This window comes from Cnephaeus nilssonii (genome assembly GCF_951640355.1).
Source record: "Cnephaeus nilssonii genome assembly, chromosome: 2".
Lineage (NCBI taxonomy): Eukaryota > Metazoa > Chordata > Mammalia > Chiroptera > Vespertilionidae > Cnephaeus > Cnephaeus nilssonii.
In genome coordinates, this window is record NC_137073.1 from 41,501,064 (window position 1) to 41,518,913 (window position 17,850).

The window sequence follows — 17,850 nt, forward strand, 5'->3', positions numbered from 1 at the left end:
TTTTGTTGGAACTGTTGAGAGAAACCGCCCCGTATGTTGGCTATAGGGGTGTGAAGCTGCTGGGTGGCTACTTTACATCGCACATGAAAAATGTCCCTGACAATGAAAACAGCATAACTGAGGGAGATGAAGAAACACAGATTCCTGACTGCACCAGGATCAAGCATGTCTGAAGCCAGTTCTACCACTAGACTGTTCAGCTAACTGTGCTACTGCATTGACCAAGTCAGGTTTTTATCACTTGCAATCCAAAGGGTGCTCACTGATGCAACTATGCAATCATTCCAGTTTAACCCCCACCTTAAATCAGATTCTCCTAGACAGGGCCTTTTAACCATGGCCCTTCATCTCCAGATCTTCTCACTGTTCCTGAATAATGGTGCTCAGCATGTGTTGCTTTGCCTTATCTTAACCTGTAGCATCTTTCAGCAAACACAGCACCATTAACACCACTTTGTGAAACCCCTTAAAGCACACAGAACCATGATAAGCTGTGAGATATATGCCCCCCCACCCATGAGGCAAAGTTTTTCACCTAAAGTTGGAATAATAATTTCATTTATGTGAACATAATAGAACTTCCTTCTTTAAAAGGAATAAAATGATTCCGTTTATTTTCCTTGGTTTACTAGTGGCATTCACTTTAATTAATTGCTCCATTAAGTAGTTCATAGAAGTGTAAAAAAAATTGTTTAAACTTTCATTAAAGAAAGCTTAGATACTTCCTGGTATGTGCTCTTTACAGGGGTTTCAAACAAAGCAAAACAAAACCAAAAGCATATTCCTATAGCTCTGTTTCTCCCATATACTAAACTCAGTGAACTGGATTTTAAAAATTCCTATTTCAAATTAGTGAGTGGCATCATCTTACCCATGATGAGAGGAAAGGGTTAAGAGCAAGTTTAAAAAAACTACCTTTATTTTTTATTTCGTTTTCAGTTACATACTTTTAAACAGGGATGTGTTTCATTATTCAGACATTCAGGCAATGTTGACTCATTAGTGTTGACAGAAAAGAAGCATAAAAATGCAAAACGTTGTTGGCTTAACCTGAACATACCTGCATTACCTATTACTGACCAGTCTGTGTTGCCAAAAGATTTATTCCTTGGCATTAAAATGGAGCAATTAAAAATATTGCTAAAAAGCAAATGTGTACACACTGGTCTTTGCAGCAAATAAGGGTATTTATACTTTAAAATATTTTTAAGTCCATAATTGGATTAATATACACACCTTCTTATGTATAAGGAGTTCAGATCATATAAACACTGTACAGTCCAAAAACCCTACTGAGAATAAAACTAAATAGGCTTATGATAAGAAATACAGATATCGCATGTATTTACAAGTATCAGAGACACACATATTTGGTCAAATACTGTAAAGAAAGAAGTGGTTTCACATTATAATGGCCAAAACATCCATCTACCTTGCTCAAAACAAACAAAAATAACTCAGTATGTGACTCCTGCAGTTTAAGACACCATGACAGTATACAAATAGATAGGATGGAAACTGATGACCAAATTATACAGCAAATGTTTCCTAGGCTGAGTGTAGGTCTTTAAAATCAAGAACTTAAAAAGATCTTCATAGGATTCAGAGCAACAATGTTAAACAACATCCAGATTTGCAGTATTCGTATGGGTGCCTAATTCATCAAAAACAATGCATTGAACTTTTGGCTAATGAGAAAAATAAATTACAAAGTACAATTAAATCCCTGTAAATGCAATAATGAAGTCAAAAATGTAGATTTATTTACTTTAATTACACATTTTAAATGTTACCTTGAGACAAAAATAAATAAGCGTGCCTGGAGGCTCGCACTTAAAGACAAAGAAGGGGCTGCAAGGAAGGAGGAAGTAACAATTTGATAAACAAAAAATGAATATGAGATTTGAACAACATAATTCTTCCTAGCCATCTTTTTGTTTTAAATCTTCTTGAAAATCCTGGCTGGAAGGATGTGACAAAAGAATACCTGCCTTTATGGCTTAAAACAAAGCATACTTGAAAAAATGGAATGGGTTTCCTTTTTTACAGAACCGTAACTTTGTTCATATGCAGGCACTTAAACAGACTGTGGAGGCAAAGCACCTGACCCATCCTCTCCAAACTAGTTTTCAATCATCAAAATGAGGCTAAAACGTCAGAAAACTCCAGAGAGCCAGCAAAGTGGAATACAAGAGACTAATGTGCACAGAGGGCAATAAAGTGACCCAGTTTTTATTGCTGGGGATCTTTTTTATCAAAAAGCAAATAATTAACAAACAGACACCATTGAGTGGCACATTCAAAGTTTCCTGCTTAAGGGAGAATGTAATCATTCAGCAGTGGGTTTCAATGGGATCCCCTTTGACTTCAACATTATACATTGCAATGAGATTCACATTTATTTCTTCTCCTTAGTGTATTTTTTTTTAAAAAAAAACAACCTCCCACATATCTCATTTCTCAAAGTATTCATCTCTTGCTGTCTAACACACATTATCTGGAAGCATAAAGTTACATTATACAAATGTTGCATTTTTAAAAATAAGTGCTTTTGTCACTTCAGCAACACTGTACTTCACATAGTGGTGCCACGAAAGCAAAGCTCATCCTTGGCCGGGTAGCTCAGCTGGTTAGAGCACTGTCACAATATGCCAAGGTTGCAGGTTCGACTCCCAGTCAGGGCACAAACAAGAATCAACCAATGAATGCATAAATAAGTGGAACAAGTCAATGTTTCTTTCTCCCGCCCTCTCTCTCTCAAAGCAATAAATAATTTAAAAAAATTAAAAAAAAGCAGAACTCATATTTACCACATTACTTGTTACTCATTTTACCACCATCTGCCAAACCCATAGAGCTTTTTCCTCAGTACCTCTGGGCAGTGACTGTACCATGATTTCAGAGCGAATTTTAGTATGGATCACAAATAGCAGTACCATCAGTAATGCTGATATCAATGCAGATGTCACACCAACAATGAACTTCTCAAGAATTAACTTCTTTAAATATTTGGGCAACTCCGTTTCCTTTGTTGTGTTATCCACTGGGGAGAAAATTCCTGTTTGATTATGCTCTTACAGGAGTTATAAAAGACCAGATCAGTTATGTAACTGGTTGACATTTAAGATACTGTACTGCTTTCCGTGGCAGGAGGAGAGCTTCTGAAAATGTTCTCTAGGACTGTTTTTACCAATCCTACCTCATTGGTCCATTCCATTCACTGATGGGCAAAGCACTCATGTTTTGACAAAACTTTAAAGCTTCCATAAAAGTTAAATTAGAAAAAAAAAAAATGTGAATGTAAGACAACCACACAATGAAGTATGAAAGTATGACATTTCTGTTTCTAAGAGTGAGTCCTTGAAAACATATGTGGTCACTACAGAGATGATTTTCATCACAAGACAGAAGATGAACACACAAGTAACTCCCCCTGATCTGCCTGTGTCCAGAGTCACTTGTGGCGCTGTATGGTTTTCCTTTTCCTTCGTTTGAAAAAACAGCAGCACCTGCAGATGGAAAGAAACACTTTTTAATTATAAAAGTTCTAAAATGTCACAAAGTAAGGCTGACTCTAATCATATTAATTTAAATGGTCGTAAAAAGCAACAGGCTAGTGCAAGATGAACAGTGAACATGCCAGTGAAGCATAGATATTAGTGAACTATGGCAGAATTATTGCTGTTGTTTTATCAGCGTGCCTTTTAGAAAGAGCAAGACAATCTAAGCAACAGTAAAAGGAGTCACTAAACTGAAAAGGCTTTGTACAAAGACCAATTGGGAGCAAAGGGGTTCTGAATCCTAACTGGCCCACTGTAGTATTATTTCGGATACTCATCAATCTCTGGCTTTGGCATTCTTTTATACAATTCATCTTGTGTATTCTCTCCCTTTCTTCCTGGTATTCATATATGATTGTTGAAATCATTGTTAGAAAAACAATAATGATCCTAATATTGGGGATTTTGTTTTCACTAAGAATTGCAAAAAAGAAAAAGAAAAATCTAAAATACGCTCTTCAGCAAACATTTTCCATCACACAAACTGGAAGAGAGAAAACATACAAAATAGAGTAAGAATGTCACTGGCACTTTTTAATTCTTTAAGGGTTAAAGAAGGTCAAGTGTATCGTGTTATTACTGCAAAAAGAACCTTTCAATTAAAAAGTTAAGAGTCAGAACATGTCCATACTGTAAAAATCAAAACATTAAAAATTTGGTAGTTAGAAGAAACAAACCAAATATTTAGGACATTAAATTAAAGAATATGGTCATATTTCAATGGAAATTTATTCATTGTTTAATATAAAGTCTGCTAATAATGTTCACTGTTTCTAAATACTGTCACTTGGCTACTGAAATTCCAAAATACATTCTTTTAAAAAATTTCCACTAAAAAGTGTCTTAAGCCTTTTGGAATAGGGAACTTATTGTAATACATGTTTTAATGAGTAAGTCCAAGTCATAGGTTTTCATGCTTGTATTATCAATTCACCTTGCTTGCTTTATTTTTCCAGTACTATTCATCTCCTTTCAGTTCTGAGAGTTGAGTTCTTCCTACCTCTTAGGTAGCCTTTCCTTCAACTGTGTAAGAATTATTGATCACACAAAAAATTTCCCAAATTTATTTCAGATTAAATAAGGTTTTCAAATTAATTATAATTGTACAAGAGTTTTAAATTCAAAAGCAATATAAAGAAGACATCTATTTTTCGGAAAGAAATCCCACTAAATAGAGTATACCCTTGAAATAGATTTGCAAAAGTAAAGCTGGCATGCCATTAAACTTACAACCACCAGAGGGCAGCATTGCTTTATATGATATGAATACATTCCAAATAGAAACAAAACAGAAGAAGAAAATTGCTATTTAACTTGTGGCTGATTTCTTAAAGATATTACCAAAACAGCTGATTTATAGTCTTTGTGATTAAGAAGTTAGGTATCATCTCAATTATCTCTTGTCCCTGAGCAATGAACCTAAAACACACTGTTTCCATACCATCACTCTATCACATGACTGTTTTATTTTCCTGTCAGTACTTAGTGCTAATAACCTAAATGTATTTCATGTCTTTATTATCTGCATCCACATCGATGTAAGCTTCATAAGATCTTGCTCACAGGTACATCTCACATATGGGGACAAAATTGTTACTCATTAAATATTACTGAATAAATAAAGGATATGCCTCATAAACACAACTCCTAGAATAAGAATCTGCAATTATATAGCATGTTCTAAAGCTAGAGTTTTCACCCATGGGCTGCGTACCCCAGTGAAAACTCATACAATGCAGATTTTAGTGCCTGTGGATGTTTTTCTGGGAAAAGAATGGCTTGCACCATATTCTTAAAGGAGTCTGAATCTCAAGAAGGCAACTGCCCAGACCCCACTCCTGCTTCTCCATTTCCAATGAGGCCTTGGCCTGGGTGCTCAGGGCTGACCACTGGAGATACTGAGTGGACACCATGCCATCAGTTTATGAGTGCAGGCAAAGGAGTAAAAAGAGACAATGTTATTTTAACACGTGGTACAGTGGAAAGGGGGAAAAAAGCTATTGGTAATAACAACTGTAAATAATAGCAGATTCTAGGATTTAGCACATACATTAGTTCTCACAGATGATGTGAGCAAGTTATTTTTATCAATAAATTCAATGATCTGTTCTTAGAAAATTTACATCTTTAAAATGTTAAAATATCTTTTCTGTCCTTGCTGCTCAGTGGCTACAATTTCTTATACATTAGTTCATACCTCACTTGGAGTCTCTTAGGATCTAGACTACGGACAACACCTAAGAGAAGCTGACTAAGCTAACCAGACATTTAAATCATGTTCTGTCAATGCTTCCCTTTTTCTTGGCTCTTTCTTGATTATTCCTTATGCAGTTCCAGTAAGACAGTATATTCTCACAAGTCAGATTCAGACACGATAATTTGGTAGCCAATCTAAAAGCTTTGAAGTCACATCTTTACTCTTAAATCCTTTGGAGATAAATGTTAAGTCCTGCTCGTAATGAATTCAAAGGTTGTTGCTTTAAATACTGTTTGGGTAGGAAACAGGGACTATCATGACTCTAAGTCCTAAAATATGTAGAAAACATACTGGAAGGGCCAAGGCTTTGCTACTGACATTACACCACCATTTCCTCGTTAGTCATTGCCTTTTCCTTCATCTAGAATTGGGCTTGTTTTCTTAGGTTATGTCATAGACTTCTTCCTCACAGATATACCCAGACACTGAAGCGTGTTTCTCTGTTTGGATGTCAAGTTCTTATCGGTCCCTCCTACAGTGACTCACTGGCTCATCCTTTGGCTGAGAGACTGTTGGCAACCTACCATACAGTTAGGACACTGGAACCTAACCTCTGCTCATTGGGCAGAGCTGATGAGAATACAGAAAATACCTTTTATTTACAGCATAATTCTTTGACAAAGGATTTTTCCCCTAAAATGTATACCTGATACATTTTAATATCTCTGGATCTCTTGATTTTTAAATTATAAACTGTTTAGTTAGCCAAGAAGAGTTTAGATCAGAGAGCAAGACCATCCACAAACTATTTTAACTAGAAACCTGCACACCTATCCTCATCTTTAATTTCTTCCTCTCCATCCACCTGCAATTAGTCCCTCAAGTCTGAAATGACTTTCAAAAATGTCCCATTCTCTTATGCTGGCTTCGTTTGGAATACTGTGTCTCCATCATTGCTAAGAGCCTTTTAACTGACTTCCCAGTCTAAGTCTCCCTCTCTCCAATATGCCATCGTAGGTGTATAGTTGTGAGTACGCAAAACAGAGTTCATTCTTGTATTATTATTTATTAATTACCGTATTATTTTCCATACAAACAGCTGTAAGCCTACTTTTTCCCACCATGTATAGCATCCTTTCCTCTGAAATCTCAGCAATGTCTCTACAGAATCTATAGCAGTAAGTCCGCACAGCTCTTAAATTTGGTTCCAACCTATTTTCACTCTCCTCTCAGTCTCATCATCCATGAGGCTTCCTTTCCAGGCAGCCTACACTGTGCAAGGAAGGAAGGTTTTCTACAATCCGATGAATCCCAGGAAGTGACAAAAGCCTCAAGACTGTTGCCAAAAATTATTTCCTAAGGTTCAATCTGATTATACCATTTATTGGCTTAAAATACACAGCTTTCATTGCTGTGCTGAGAAAGATAATGTTCTTTCTTTTTTTTTTTAAACCTGGCCACTAAGTCCCTTTGAGATTGGACACTTAGCTTGTCCATCCCAGTTCCCATTAAAGCACTCACACATTATATAGACTCATGGGTTACTCCTTGCTCAACCTCTTCTCTCTGACTACCACACATCAACTTTGCCAAACCATACTTATCTTTTTTTTTTAATATATTTTTTATTGATTTTTTACAGAGAGGAAGGGAGAGTGAAAGAGTTAGAAACATCGATGAGACAGAAGCATTGATCAGCTGCCTCCTACACACCTCCCACTGGGGATGTGCCTGCAACCAAGGTACATGCCCTAGACCGGAATCGAACCTGGGACCCTTCAGTCCCCAGGCTGATGCTCTATCCAGTGAGCCAAACCGGCTAGGGCCATACTTATCTTTGAGAACCAGTGCAAGTATATCTTTACTGCTGAAGACTTCTCCGTCTTCCCAGCTAGAAGTGAGTACCCCAGTCTCTGAACTTCAACAACACTGTATCCTACGTAGTGCTAATCCTGTAACCCCTACACGAGACCAATGATTCTCAATGCTGGCTGTTCCTTAGAATCAGTTTAGAAGCTTTTTAAAAATACTGGTAACCAGACCCCACCACAGAGAAATTAAATCAGAAATGCTGATAGTGCAGCCTAAGTATTATCTTATTGTTAAAACTCCCCAGAAGACTGTGAGATGAAGCCAGAGTACAGAACCACCATTTAAAAGTAATTGGGATAGTTCTATCTTCTCTAATTGATTTCTCCTCATAATCATATTACCAAACACACAATAACTGCTCAGTAAATGTTAGAAAGGGGAAAGAAAGATGAACAAAGAAAAAGATGATTTCATACTGCTTAAAAATTTGATAACTAAGCTAAAAGGAAACCTTGTTTTAATTCCTGGAAGGAATGATGAGAGTGCTATTCTTTATGTCATCTGCCTTGAAAAAAAATTCTCAGCTACAGTAAAAAAGGCAAAACCTTGTTACTAATGAAGGATTCACTTTATATCAAGGGGAATAGAATACTTTCCATCATTCAGAAATCATATATTTATCCCATGAGGTACTATTCCAGGAAACTTGAGACTCTAAAATGTCCAATGTAAAATACATTCTAATTAATGGGAAGCAATGAGAGGGATCTCTTGTCAATCCCTCTCAGGTAAGAAGAAAGAGAGGAAGTCAGAAACAAATTCTGAAAAAGAATTCTAAGTAGGTTCCTTGAGAGAAGCATAAGTTGCAATTTAGAAAAAGAAATCATGATTACATTTCTGAATCACAGACTAAAAGTAAGAGGAATGCAATAGTAAACTTGTAGAAATGTAAGAATAACCCTGATGAAAGGAAAGGACAAGTTTTATGTGTTTAGTTTTCAACTAGTGAAGGGTTAGGAAAGTTCTAAAGCTTTCTGTAACCTACCTGGAATAAAGCTTTACTGAAATGATGGATTGACATTCATTTTTTTAAAAAATAACTGCTTTATTAAGATATAATTCACATATCATAAAATTCACCCTTTTAAAATGTACGATTCAGTGGTTTTTACAACAGTACAGCAATAATCACCACCATCTGACTTGAAAACATTTTCATCACCCTAAAGGAAACCACACTCTGCCTATTAGCAGCCACTCCTAAACTCCTCTTCCCTGCCCTAGGCAACCACTGTCTGCTTCCTGTCTCTATATATCTGCCTATTCTGGAAATTTCATCTAAATGGAATTATATAATATGTGGCCTTTGTGTCTACTTCTTTCACTTAGCATTTCCAATTTCAGTTTTTATACTGTTAACTAGTAGTCCATAGTATGGATATACCACATTATTTATAGTTAATTATCCTATATAATAAAAGCCCAGCAACCAAACGGGCCGAACAACCAGAACGACCAATAGACCACTCACTATGATGCGCACTGACCACCAGGGGGCAGACGCTCAACACAGGAGCTGTCCCCTGGTGGTCAGTGAGCTCCCACAGCGGGCCAATCCCCACAGGCCATGCCCCAACCAGTGCACAAATCCCGTGCACTGGGACTCTAGTTTAGTAATTTATTAAGGCATACTGTTTTAGACACTGGAGATCTAAAGATGAAAAAAAGCCTTGTTTGTAAGAAATTCAAGAAGTTTCAGGAAGTGGGAAATGGATAAAGAGAATAGTATATGATGGCAGAATGGAACCAATAGAATATAGGCTTCAGAATGGAAAAATGGAGCTGGGAAAGCCAGGCAAGGGCCGAACTATGAAAAGTATGATAGGCCTTGGCGCCATGATGTTCCAAGCACCATAGAACCTTTCCTTTAGGAATAACCTTCCCACAATTTACTTCCTTTTTCTCTCATCTTCCAACACCTACATAAAGAAACCTGAACCCATAAACATCCACACCCATCTCAACTAATTCAATTACAATGTCATTCTTCAAAGCCCCTTCCTTTGAAGAATGACATTGTAGGGGGGGGCTGCAGATCAGAGGGCATTCTCTGATCATCCTGTTAGTAAGTAATCTTTCTCTTTGTACCTTTTCCATAGCATTTAGTCATATACTTATGTATGCTAATACAACTGCAATCTTCCTGACTGGTGTACTCTACTTAAGGGCAAACGTGATACCAGATATTTCTGAAATCCAAGCAGTGTAATTGTTGAAGGAATAAATGAAAAAATATATATAATAGCTTTGGTTGATAGCAGGTATCTAGGAAGATGTGAACAGAGAAACAGCCAGTTTCAGTGAAGAGTCGTGAGTATGGAAGTAAAACTATGAACAAGGACAGAAGAAGTACAGCCTGGGAAGAGCACAGATGAGAAAAGCCATAGGCAACTGGAAGAGAAGAGATAAACCGGGGTGATAATAACTACTGAGTGCCTGCCATCTGCCAGACAAAATACCAGTGTTTTATCACATGTAACTTTCTCAATCCTATGAGGTAGATATTATTAGCCTCACTAGAGGCCCAGTGCACGAATTCGCGCAACCAGGGCTGGGCCTGTCGGGATGAGGAGATGGCGGGAGGTTGGCCAGCTGGCCTGCCCCAATCGGGGACCGATCTGGGCCCAATCAGGGCTGGGCCAGTGGGGGGAAGGTGCCTCGGGCAATTGGCCAGTGGGCCCCACCCCCAAATGGGGTAAGGGGTGCCAATTGGGGGGCCAGCGACCCAGGGGAGGAGCCATGGGTGGTTGGCTGGCCGGCCCTGCCCCTGATGGGGTGAGGGGGGTCATCTGGGGTGGGGCCGGGCAGGGGGAGGGGCTGCAGGAGGTTGGCTGGCCAGCCCTGACCCCTTTTGGGGTGGGGGGTGCAATGAGGGGTGAGCCAGCCAGCGGGGAGGGGCTGTGGGCCCATCGTGGTGGGGTGGGCTGATCAGGGACGGGGCTGGCCCAGGTGAAAGGAGAGGGCATTTGGCTGTACGCCCACTCTTGATCAGGGTGGGAGAGTCCAATCAGGAGCAGGCAGCAGGGGGGAGGGGCCTCGAGGTTGGCCAGCCGGCCCCACTCCGATTGGGCTGCTTGGCTGGCCACAATGGGTGTCATAGCGACTGGTCATTATGGCCGTTACAGTCGCTGGCTTTTTATATCTATAGATTTGACATAAAAAGAAACAAGCCTGAAGAAGGTAACAAAGTGGCAGTGGTAGGATTCTACAACCTGTCTAATTGCAAAGGACTTGCGCATTCTAATTGGCCACACTACCACCCTACTTCTATAACTGTACTTAGGACTGCACACATGAGCATAAATTATTGTTTTTATTTCTGACATAAAAACGCACAAGTATGTAGTTGACTAATTATATCCTGCAATCCACTAAACCAAGTCATACCCAATAAACCCCATAGCCAAAAGTGATTAAAATGGATACTTAATCATTTTTCTTTAAAAAGAAATATCTACAACCTTGGCCAGTGTGGCTCAGTTGGTTGGGCGTTGCTCCCAGCATCAAAAGGTTGCCAGTTTGATTCCCAGCCAGGGCACATGCCCAGGTTGCAGATTTGATCCCTAGTGGGGGAGGGGAGTAATGCTCGAGGCAGCCAATAAATGTTGTGCTCTCACAACATTTCTCTCCCTTCTCTCTCTAAAAATCAATAAACATTCTTTAAAAAAAAAAAAAAAAGAAATATCCACATAAATTTCCTCATCTTGCAGCCAGCAAAGGAGAATTATTTTGGAAATTATGTAAGGTTTGCTTTGGATATGAATAGAACTTTCCAAAATTTATTAATCTAAGAAGCAACTATCCTTATTCACTCCAAGGCTGACTCAAAAATTGTCCTGAAACTGAGAGGGGCATTTTAGACACAGTATAACAACTAAAGGAAAAGGTCAGCAATAGTTAAATTCAACATGACCTCAACTGATAGAAACATTATCCTACCTAATAACAGACAAATAGGCAAATTGACCGCACCTTCGCTATGCCCAAGCCACGCCCACCAGCCAAGCCACGCCCACCAGCCAATCAGGACGAGTATGCAAATTACCCCAACAAAGATGGCGGCTAATTTGCATATCAAGACAGCGTAGAAAGAAGCCAAGAGCTGCAGAAGGGAGCAAAGCTGCGGAGAAGCAAGCAAGCCGGGGGGAGGAGAAGGGAGGAGTGGAGGCGGGGCCGGGGGAGAAAGAAGGAGAGCAGGCGGGCTGGCGGAGAAGGCGGGGGAGGGGAGAAGGGAGGAGAGCAGGCGGGGCCGGGGGAGAAGGGCGGAGCGGAGGCGGGGCCGGGGGCGAAGGAAGGAGAGTGGGCGGGCTGGCGGAGAAGGCAGGGCGGGGGAGAAGGGAGGAGCGGAGGCGGGGCCGGGGAAGAAGGGAGGAGCGGAGGCGGGGCCAGGGGAAAAGGAAGGAGAGTGGATGGGCTGGCGGAGAAGGAGAAAAGCAGGGGGGCTGGCAGAGAAGGCGGGGTGGGGGACAAGGGAGGAGAGCAGGCGGGGCGGGGTAGAGTGCAGCAGGAAACCCTATTGCAGGATTTTTCCTGCAACGGGAACACTAGTCTTTTATAATATCTGAAACTAATAGGAAATAATTATATGAGGATTTTTCATAACACCCTATCAACTATAGTTTATCATGAAATTTATCAATGCATACCATATGTTAACAATAGCAATATTATTAGTTAGTAAGTGAAATACTGTTTAGTATTGAGGTTGGGGTAAGGGGTTTACTATGTGTATTTAATAATCACAAACAGGAAAAAAGAAAGCTTATCTCAAAAGCCTATCTTTCTATCTAAAATAGCAAATAAAGCCTCTGTGTTTTAAAACAAATACACAAGCACAAGCAGGGTTGGTGTATCTACTCAATTAAAAAGTGCACCCAAATCTATGTTACTTGAAGCAAAAGTTGCAGCAGGCAAAAGAGCTCCTCAAACAATGATTTCTTGCTTTTAAGAGCTAATGTAAATGATATCAAATACTTTTGAACAACTTTTACAATTTATAATGTCTATGTTGAAAGGTATGTTTTTAAAAAACACAAAATGGTGCTAAAAATCTTTGAAATTACAGACAACGGAGCTATTTCTGCCTGCCTACACTTGGGAACTCACCACATGTTCAACACTTTCTGGCAGCTATACACACACATAAAAAAAAATACAAGGAAAAGAGAGAGAGAGAGAGAAAGAGAGAGAGAGATCATCAGAAACAGCCCACATTGAAATTATCACATTGTTTTTCAAGCTTAATTTTTTCCCAGGTAGCATTATAATTTAAACTCACAAAACAATAAGTTAAAACTAATATTAATGCATGCAACATACTATAAAATTAAAAAATGTTATTCTTAAGCTTAAAGAAAAATGAGAATCTATAATATAGCAATAATTTTCATGCATCAACACTCGTAAAAATATGCTATTGATTCTAAATAAGAATTTGAGCATAGTTCTTAAATAACTATTTTGTATTAAAATATTTACTGAAATAGCACAATTCTAAAGTGATTAAAATAAACATATCACTTATGTTTATTTTTATAGGCACCTATTCCTTGAAAAACTATTCCTGAAATAATTGTACATGACTATCAATATTAGACATGCATAGTTTCATAACAAAAAGTTACTCAAACAAGCAAAACGATCACATACTTGGTTTCATCCATCACTTCTACTTCCGTAGGGGCTGTGATGGGTGCATTTGAACGTCCTGCAGTAGGGTCATCTGTGTTTAATTCTCCATTTGTAGAACTTACAACCTGCAAAAACAAACAAACAAAATTATATATGTGCAAAGTAACAGGTTATACAATGATAAACATAATTATGTTTACAATACTTAAATTAGAAAGTTAATATGAGGAACATAAAACAGAATGTAGTTGTTCATAACTGAACACGGTAATAGGCCTAGCATTTTAGTAAAGGTCAAGGTTTTCCAATATTTGTTTTTCAACTTCCTTTTCATTTGAAATTTCTGTCTTCTGTCTCCTTCCTTCCGATTTTTAAAACTAAATCCTACATTTATTTCTCAATCTCTTCCTTCTTATATGCTCACTCTTTTGGTACCTTGCTTCATCATGAATTATGTCCCTTGCAAACTTCAATATTGCTTCTTTCAATGAATCCTTCATTTCAATGTAATCATGCTCAGGTCTCCCTCTCATAATGCCCATTCATTCACCCAGTTGTTGAAGCCCCAAATCCAGGAGACATTATGATTCCTCTCTTTGACTGAAAGGCGTATCTAATTCATCAGCAAGTCCTATTGTATCCTCCCCAGAAATAACATTCAAAATCTAGTCAGTTCTCCCCGCTTTATTACTAAGACTTCAGTCCAAGCCACCAATATCTCTTGTGTGAATAAAGGCAAAAATCTATTAACCAGCCTTCTGCTTTTACTTATATCCTCTCCCCCATTAATGTATTTTCCACACAACAGCCAGAGTGTGCCTTTTAAGATGTAAATTAGGTCATGTATAATTACCTGCTTAAGAATCTTCAAGTGCCTGACATCCCACTTCATTTAAAGATCCATGCTCTTTACACCAATTTACATAGCCCATTTTACCCGCCTGACCAGAACCAGATGTAAAAGAAGTAACATCTTCCTTTATGTAATTTTTAAATGTAAATTTTCCCAGGCTTCCCAGATTCCCTAACCCTGTGAATGAAGGCCAATATCCCAGGGTCAGAACAGAATCAATGTGGTAACAAAGTCCTATAAAATTGGCTACTTAACACCAGTGACTTGTGAATGTATCATAGCATCAAAATTGTTTCACTTAAGCAAACTAGTGGTCTTTTGGCAAATGGATTTACAAAGAAGAAACAAAGACAATATTATAAACTAGAGGCCCAGTGCACAAAATTCGTGCACTCAAGTGGGGGTTCCCCCTCAGCCCGGCCTGCGCCCTCTCACAGACTGGGAGCCCTCAGGGGATGTCCAACTGAGGAGCCCACTCCTCCCACCACCGCTGCTGCACTCGCCAGCCATTAGCCCAGTTTCTGGCTGAGCGACACTCCCCCTGTGGGAGCACACTGACCACCAGGGAGCAGCTTCTGCGTTGAACGTCTGCCCCCTGGTGGTCAGTGTACGTCATAGTGACCAGTAGTTCCACTGGTTGTTCCGCTGCTCAGTCCACCATTCGATCAGTTTGCATATTAGGCTTTCAACCGAACGGTGGAATGACCAGTCGCTAAGACATGCACTGATCACCAGGGGGCAGATGCTCAACGCAGGAGCTGCCCCCAGCCCGCAGGCCCCAAGCCAGCCAAGACGGGTGCCAGCGGGGGGGGGTCCCCCACCACCCCACTGGTCGCCCCACAGGTCAGCCCTGATTGCCAGCCAGGCCTAAGGACCCTACCCATGCTCAAATTTCGTGCACTGGGCCTCTAGTATATAATAATGTGTCATCATATTCCTAGAAACCTAAATCAAACAAGCAATCAATCAAACAAATATATACAAATTATTTTTATAAGCCAAATTCAAAAATATGATTCCAGTTAAGTGACATTTCTAGAATTTTAACTCAAACTAGAACATAAAAGTCTCTAAAATATTAGTGTTCATCAGGCTGATTTCCTTAATGAAAGTTTGTATAAAAATGACAGAAGCTTTGAGGTTTGACATTTAAAAAAATGATTCAGGTATTTTACAGGGTATATTTGTTCTTGTTCTCAAATTTTCTCTGATATTCCCACTCTGATAAGAAACTTAGTGCAGTTCTTATTTTAAGAGATTTAAAAAAAAAAAAAAAAAAAGGCAACCAGACTGCAGTCTTCCTATTAGAACATCAGAGTTTAAGGGAAGGGGGTGGGGAAACAACCTGCAGCTAAGTTTGGGAGATAAATGATGATTCACTTAATGGCTGCCTGCCCAATCTATTTCCAAAAGAAGTCATTCTCACAGACTATGAGTACAATCAAAGATAACACATGGTATCTGTGTAGTCAATGACTGGAAAAGGCCAACTAATATACTTTCCAAATATAATGAATTCATACAAATCATTATAGTATCTTCCTAATTCTATTTGAGTTCTTGTAAGCATGTGATTACCAAGTGATCACTACAGGCTCAATATATTATATAACCAGATCTCCATCTTTCCAAAAATATGTATTAGAAATATTAAAACATTATATATTTTACTTATGAACTCAGCTTTTTCTAAAAGTCATCTATCATCCTAGCCGGTTTGGCTCAGTGGATAGAGTGTCAGCCTGCGAACTGAAGAGTTCCAGGTTCGATTCTGGTCAGGGGCATATGCCCGAGTTGCAGGTTCGATCCCCAGTAGGTGGCGTGCAGAAGGCAGCCAATCAATGATTCTCATTGATCAGTGATGTTTCTATCTCTCCCATCCCTTCCTCTTTGAAATCAATAAAAATATATTTTAAAAAAATAAGTAAATAAATAAAAGGCATTCTATCTAATAAAGAGGGAATATGCTAATTGACCCTCAGGCCTCACAAAGATGGCGGCGCCCACAGCCAATAAGGAGGGAATATGCTAATTGACTGTCACACCCTCAAAGATGGCAGTGCCGACAGCCACAAGATGGCAGAGCCCAATCCCCTCAGCCCCGCTGGGGCAGCAGGCATGCAAGCAAGGTTGAGCCTTCCCCCAGGCGGGCCCAGCTGCTCTGCGCGCCTGCCTCCGGAGTCCTCCAGTCCCCTCAGCCCCCCAGCCCTCCAGGGCTGGCCTGAGGCACAGGCAAGCCTCAGATGTCGGCTGCCCAGCTGCCCGGGGCCGGCCCGAGACACTGGCAAGCCTCAGATGGCGGGTTACGTCAGAGATCTATACCTACGGCGCAACGTAATGCATATTTTAGCCATAAGTCGGAACGCACCTCCGTCACTCACATGGAACACATACACAGCAGTAATGAAGTGAAACAGTAAAAAATTAAAAGAAAGATAACAATTCCTGACCTTTATTTGTGGTAAATAAATAATAAATAACATAAAGTACATATGTACATACATCTAAATGATGGAACCTTTTTTTATAAATAAATGGGAGATGGCAACATAATATTTTAAAAACTATAGCTAGAGTTATAATTGAAATTCTTCATATTCTAACTTATGACCTGAAGGCATAGGACATTCTCACTGTTTTTCAACAAATATAAACCAAAACAGATTTCCAGTCTAATTTTCACTTATGGAAGAATTAAGCAGAACACAATATTCTTTTAGTATTCCTGTCTTTCAAGATGTTACTGTAAATGTTACTATAAAAAATATCAAAATAAATTGGTAATGCTGATTTACCCCAATGATAACTAGACAAGAAATTTCCTAACCTAAACCTAATAGAGATGAGCTGGAAATTACTTATGTAATAAAAGGTATAACTACAGTAATCTCTCCTTATCCTCGGTTTTGCTTTCCATCATTTCAGTTACCAAGATCTGAAAATATTAAATAGAAAATTCCAGAAATAAACTATTCAGAGTTTCAAATTGCTTGCCATTCTGAGTAGCATAAAATCTTGTGCTGTCCTGTACTGTCTACCTGGGCAATGAGCCACCCTTTTTCCAGCGTATCCACACTGTATTCATTACCCGTATACAGTAGCTGTCGTAATATCCCAATGCTTGTGTTCAAGTGACCCTTATTTTACTTAATAATGGATGCTGGCAATTTGGACATGCCAAAGAGAAGTTGTAAAGCGCTTCTTTTAATTGAAAAGATGAGTTCAGTACAATACAATATTTTGAGAGAGATGACATTCACATGACATTTTATTACAGTATAATTGTTCTATTTTATTAGTTATGTTGTTAATTTCTTACTGTGCCTATTATAAATTAAACTTTATCATAGACCTTTATGTATAGGAAAAAATAGTATATATAGGGTTCAGTATTATCTCAGTTTTAAACATCCCCTGGGGTTTTGGAATGTTTCCCCCTAAATAATGGGGGACTACTATTCTCTCCTATCACAACCTCTCTTTTGAAGATTTTAGAACCCCAGAATCTATGAATAGAAAAATGATTGTTCAGATTTGATAGAGAAAACTGAAACTGTTTATTTGAAGTTTTAGAAAGCTCACTATTAACAATTAGCATAATAAAGAACTGAGATAAGACATCTAATACTCCTCTGACTTTTAACTACATATGTTTTCTTACCATTTCAAGATACATTTTGCTGTTACCATCACCTGTTTTTGTTTCTGAAAACATACTGATTAAAATATCAAACTGT

General features: G+C 38.9%; 1 protein-coding gene across 8 annotated transcripts in view; it reads right to left on the reverse strand.

The window, feature by feature from the left end:
* Positions 1-616: 616 nt before the first annotated feature.
* Positions 617-17,850, reverse strand: part of CSNK1G3 (casein kinase 1 gamma 3) — a 112,983-nt gene continuing 95,749 nt past the window's right edge. For 2 of the 8 annotated variants that reach the window (XM_079788315.1, XM_079788314.1), the window contains exons 11-13: positions 13,279-13,385; positions 12,736-12,759; positions 619-3,509 (exon numbers count right to left, since the gene is read on the reverse strand). In XM_079788315.1, the coding sequence (XP_079644441.1) occupies positions 3,455-3,509; positions 12,736-12,759; positions 13,279-13,385 (186 nt within the window). In that variant the 3' untranslated portion in view covers positions 619-3,454. Of the gene's footprint in view, positions 3,510-12,735; positions 12,760-13,278; positions 13,386-17,850 lie in introns of all 8 variants that reach the window. The other 6 variants (XM_079788313.1, XM_079788312.1, XM_079788311.1 and 3 more) reach the window with 5 other exon arrangements.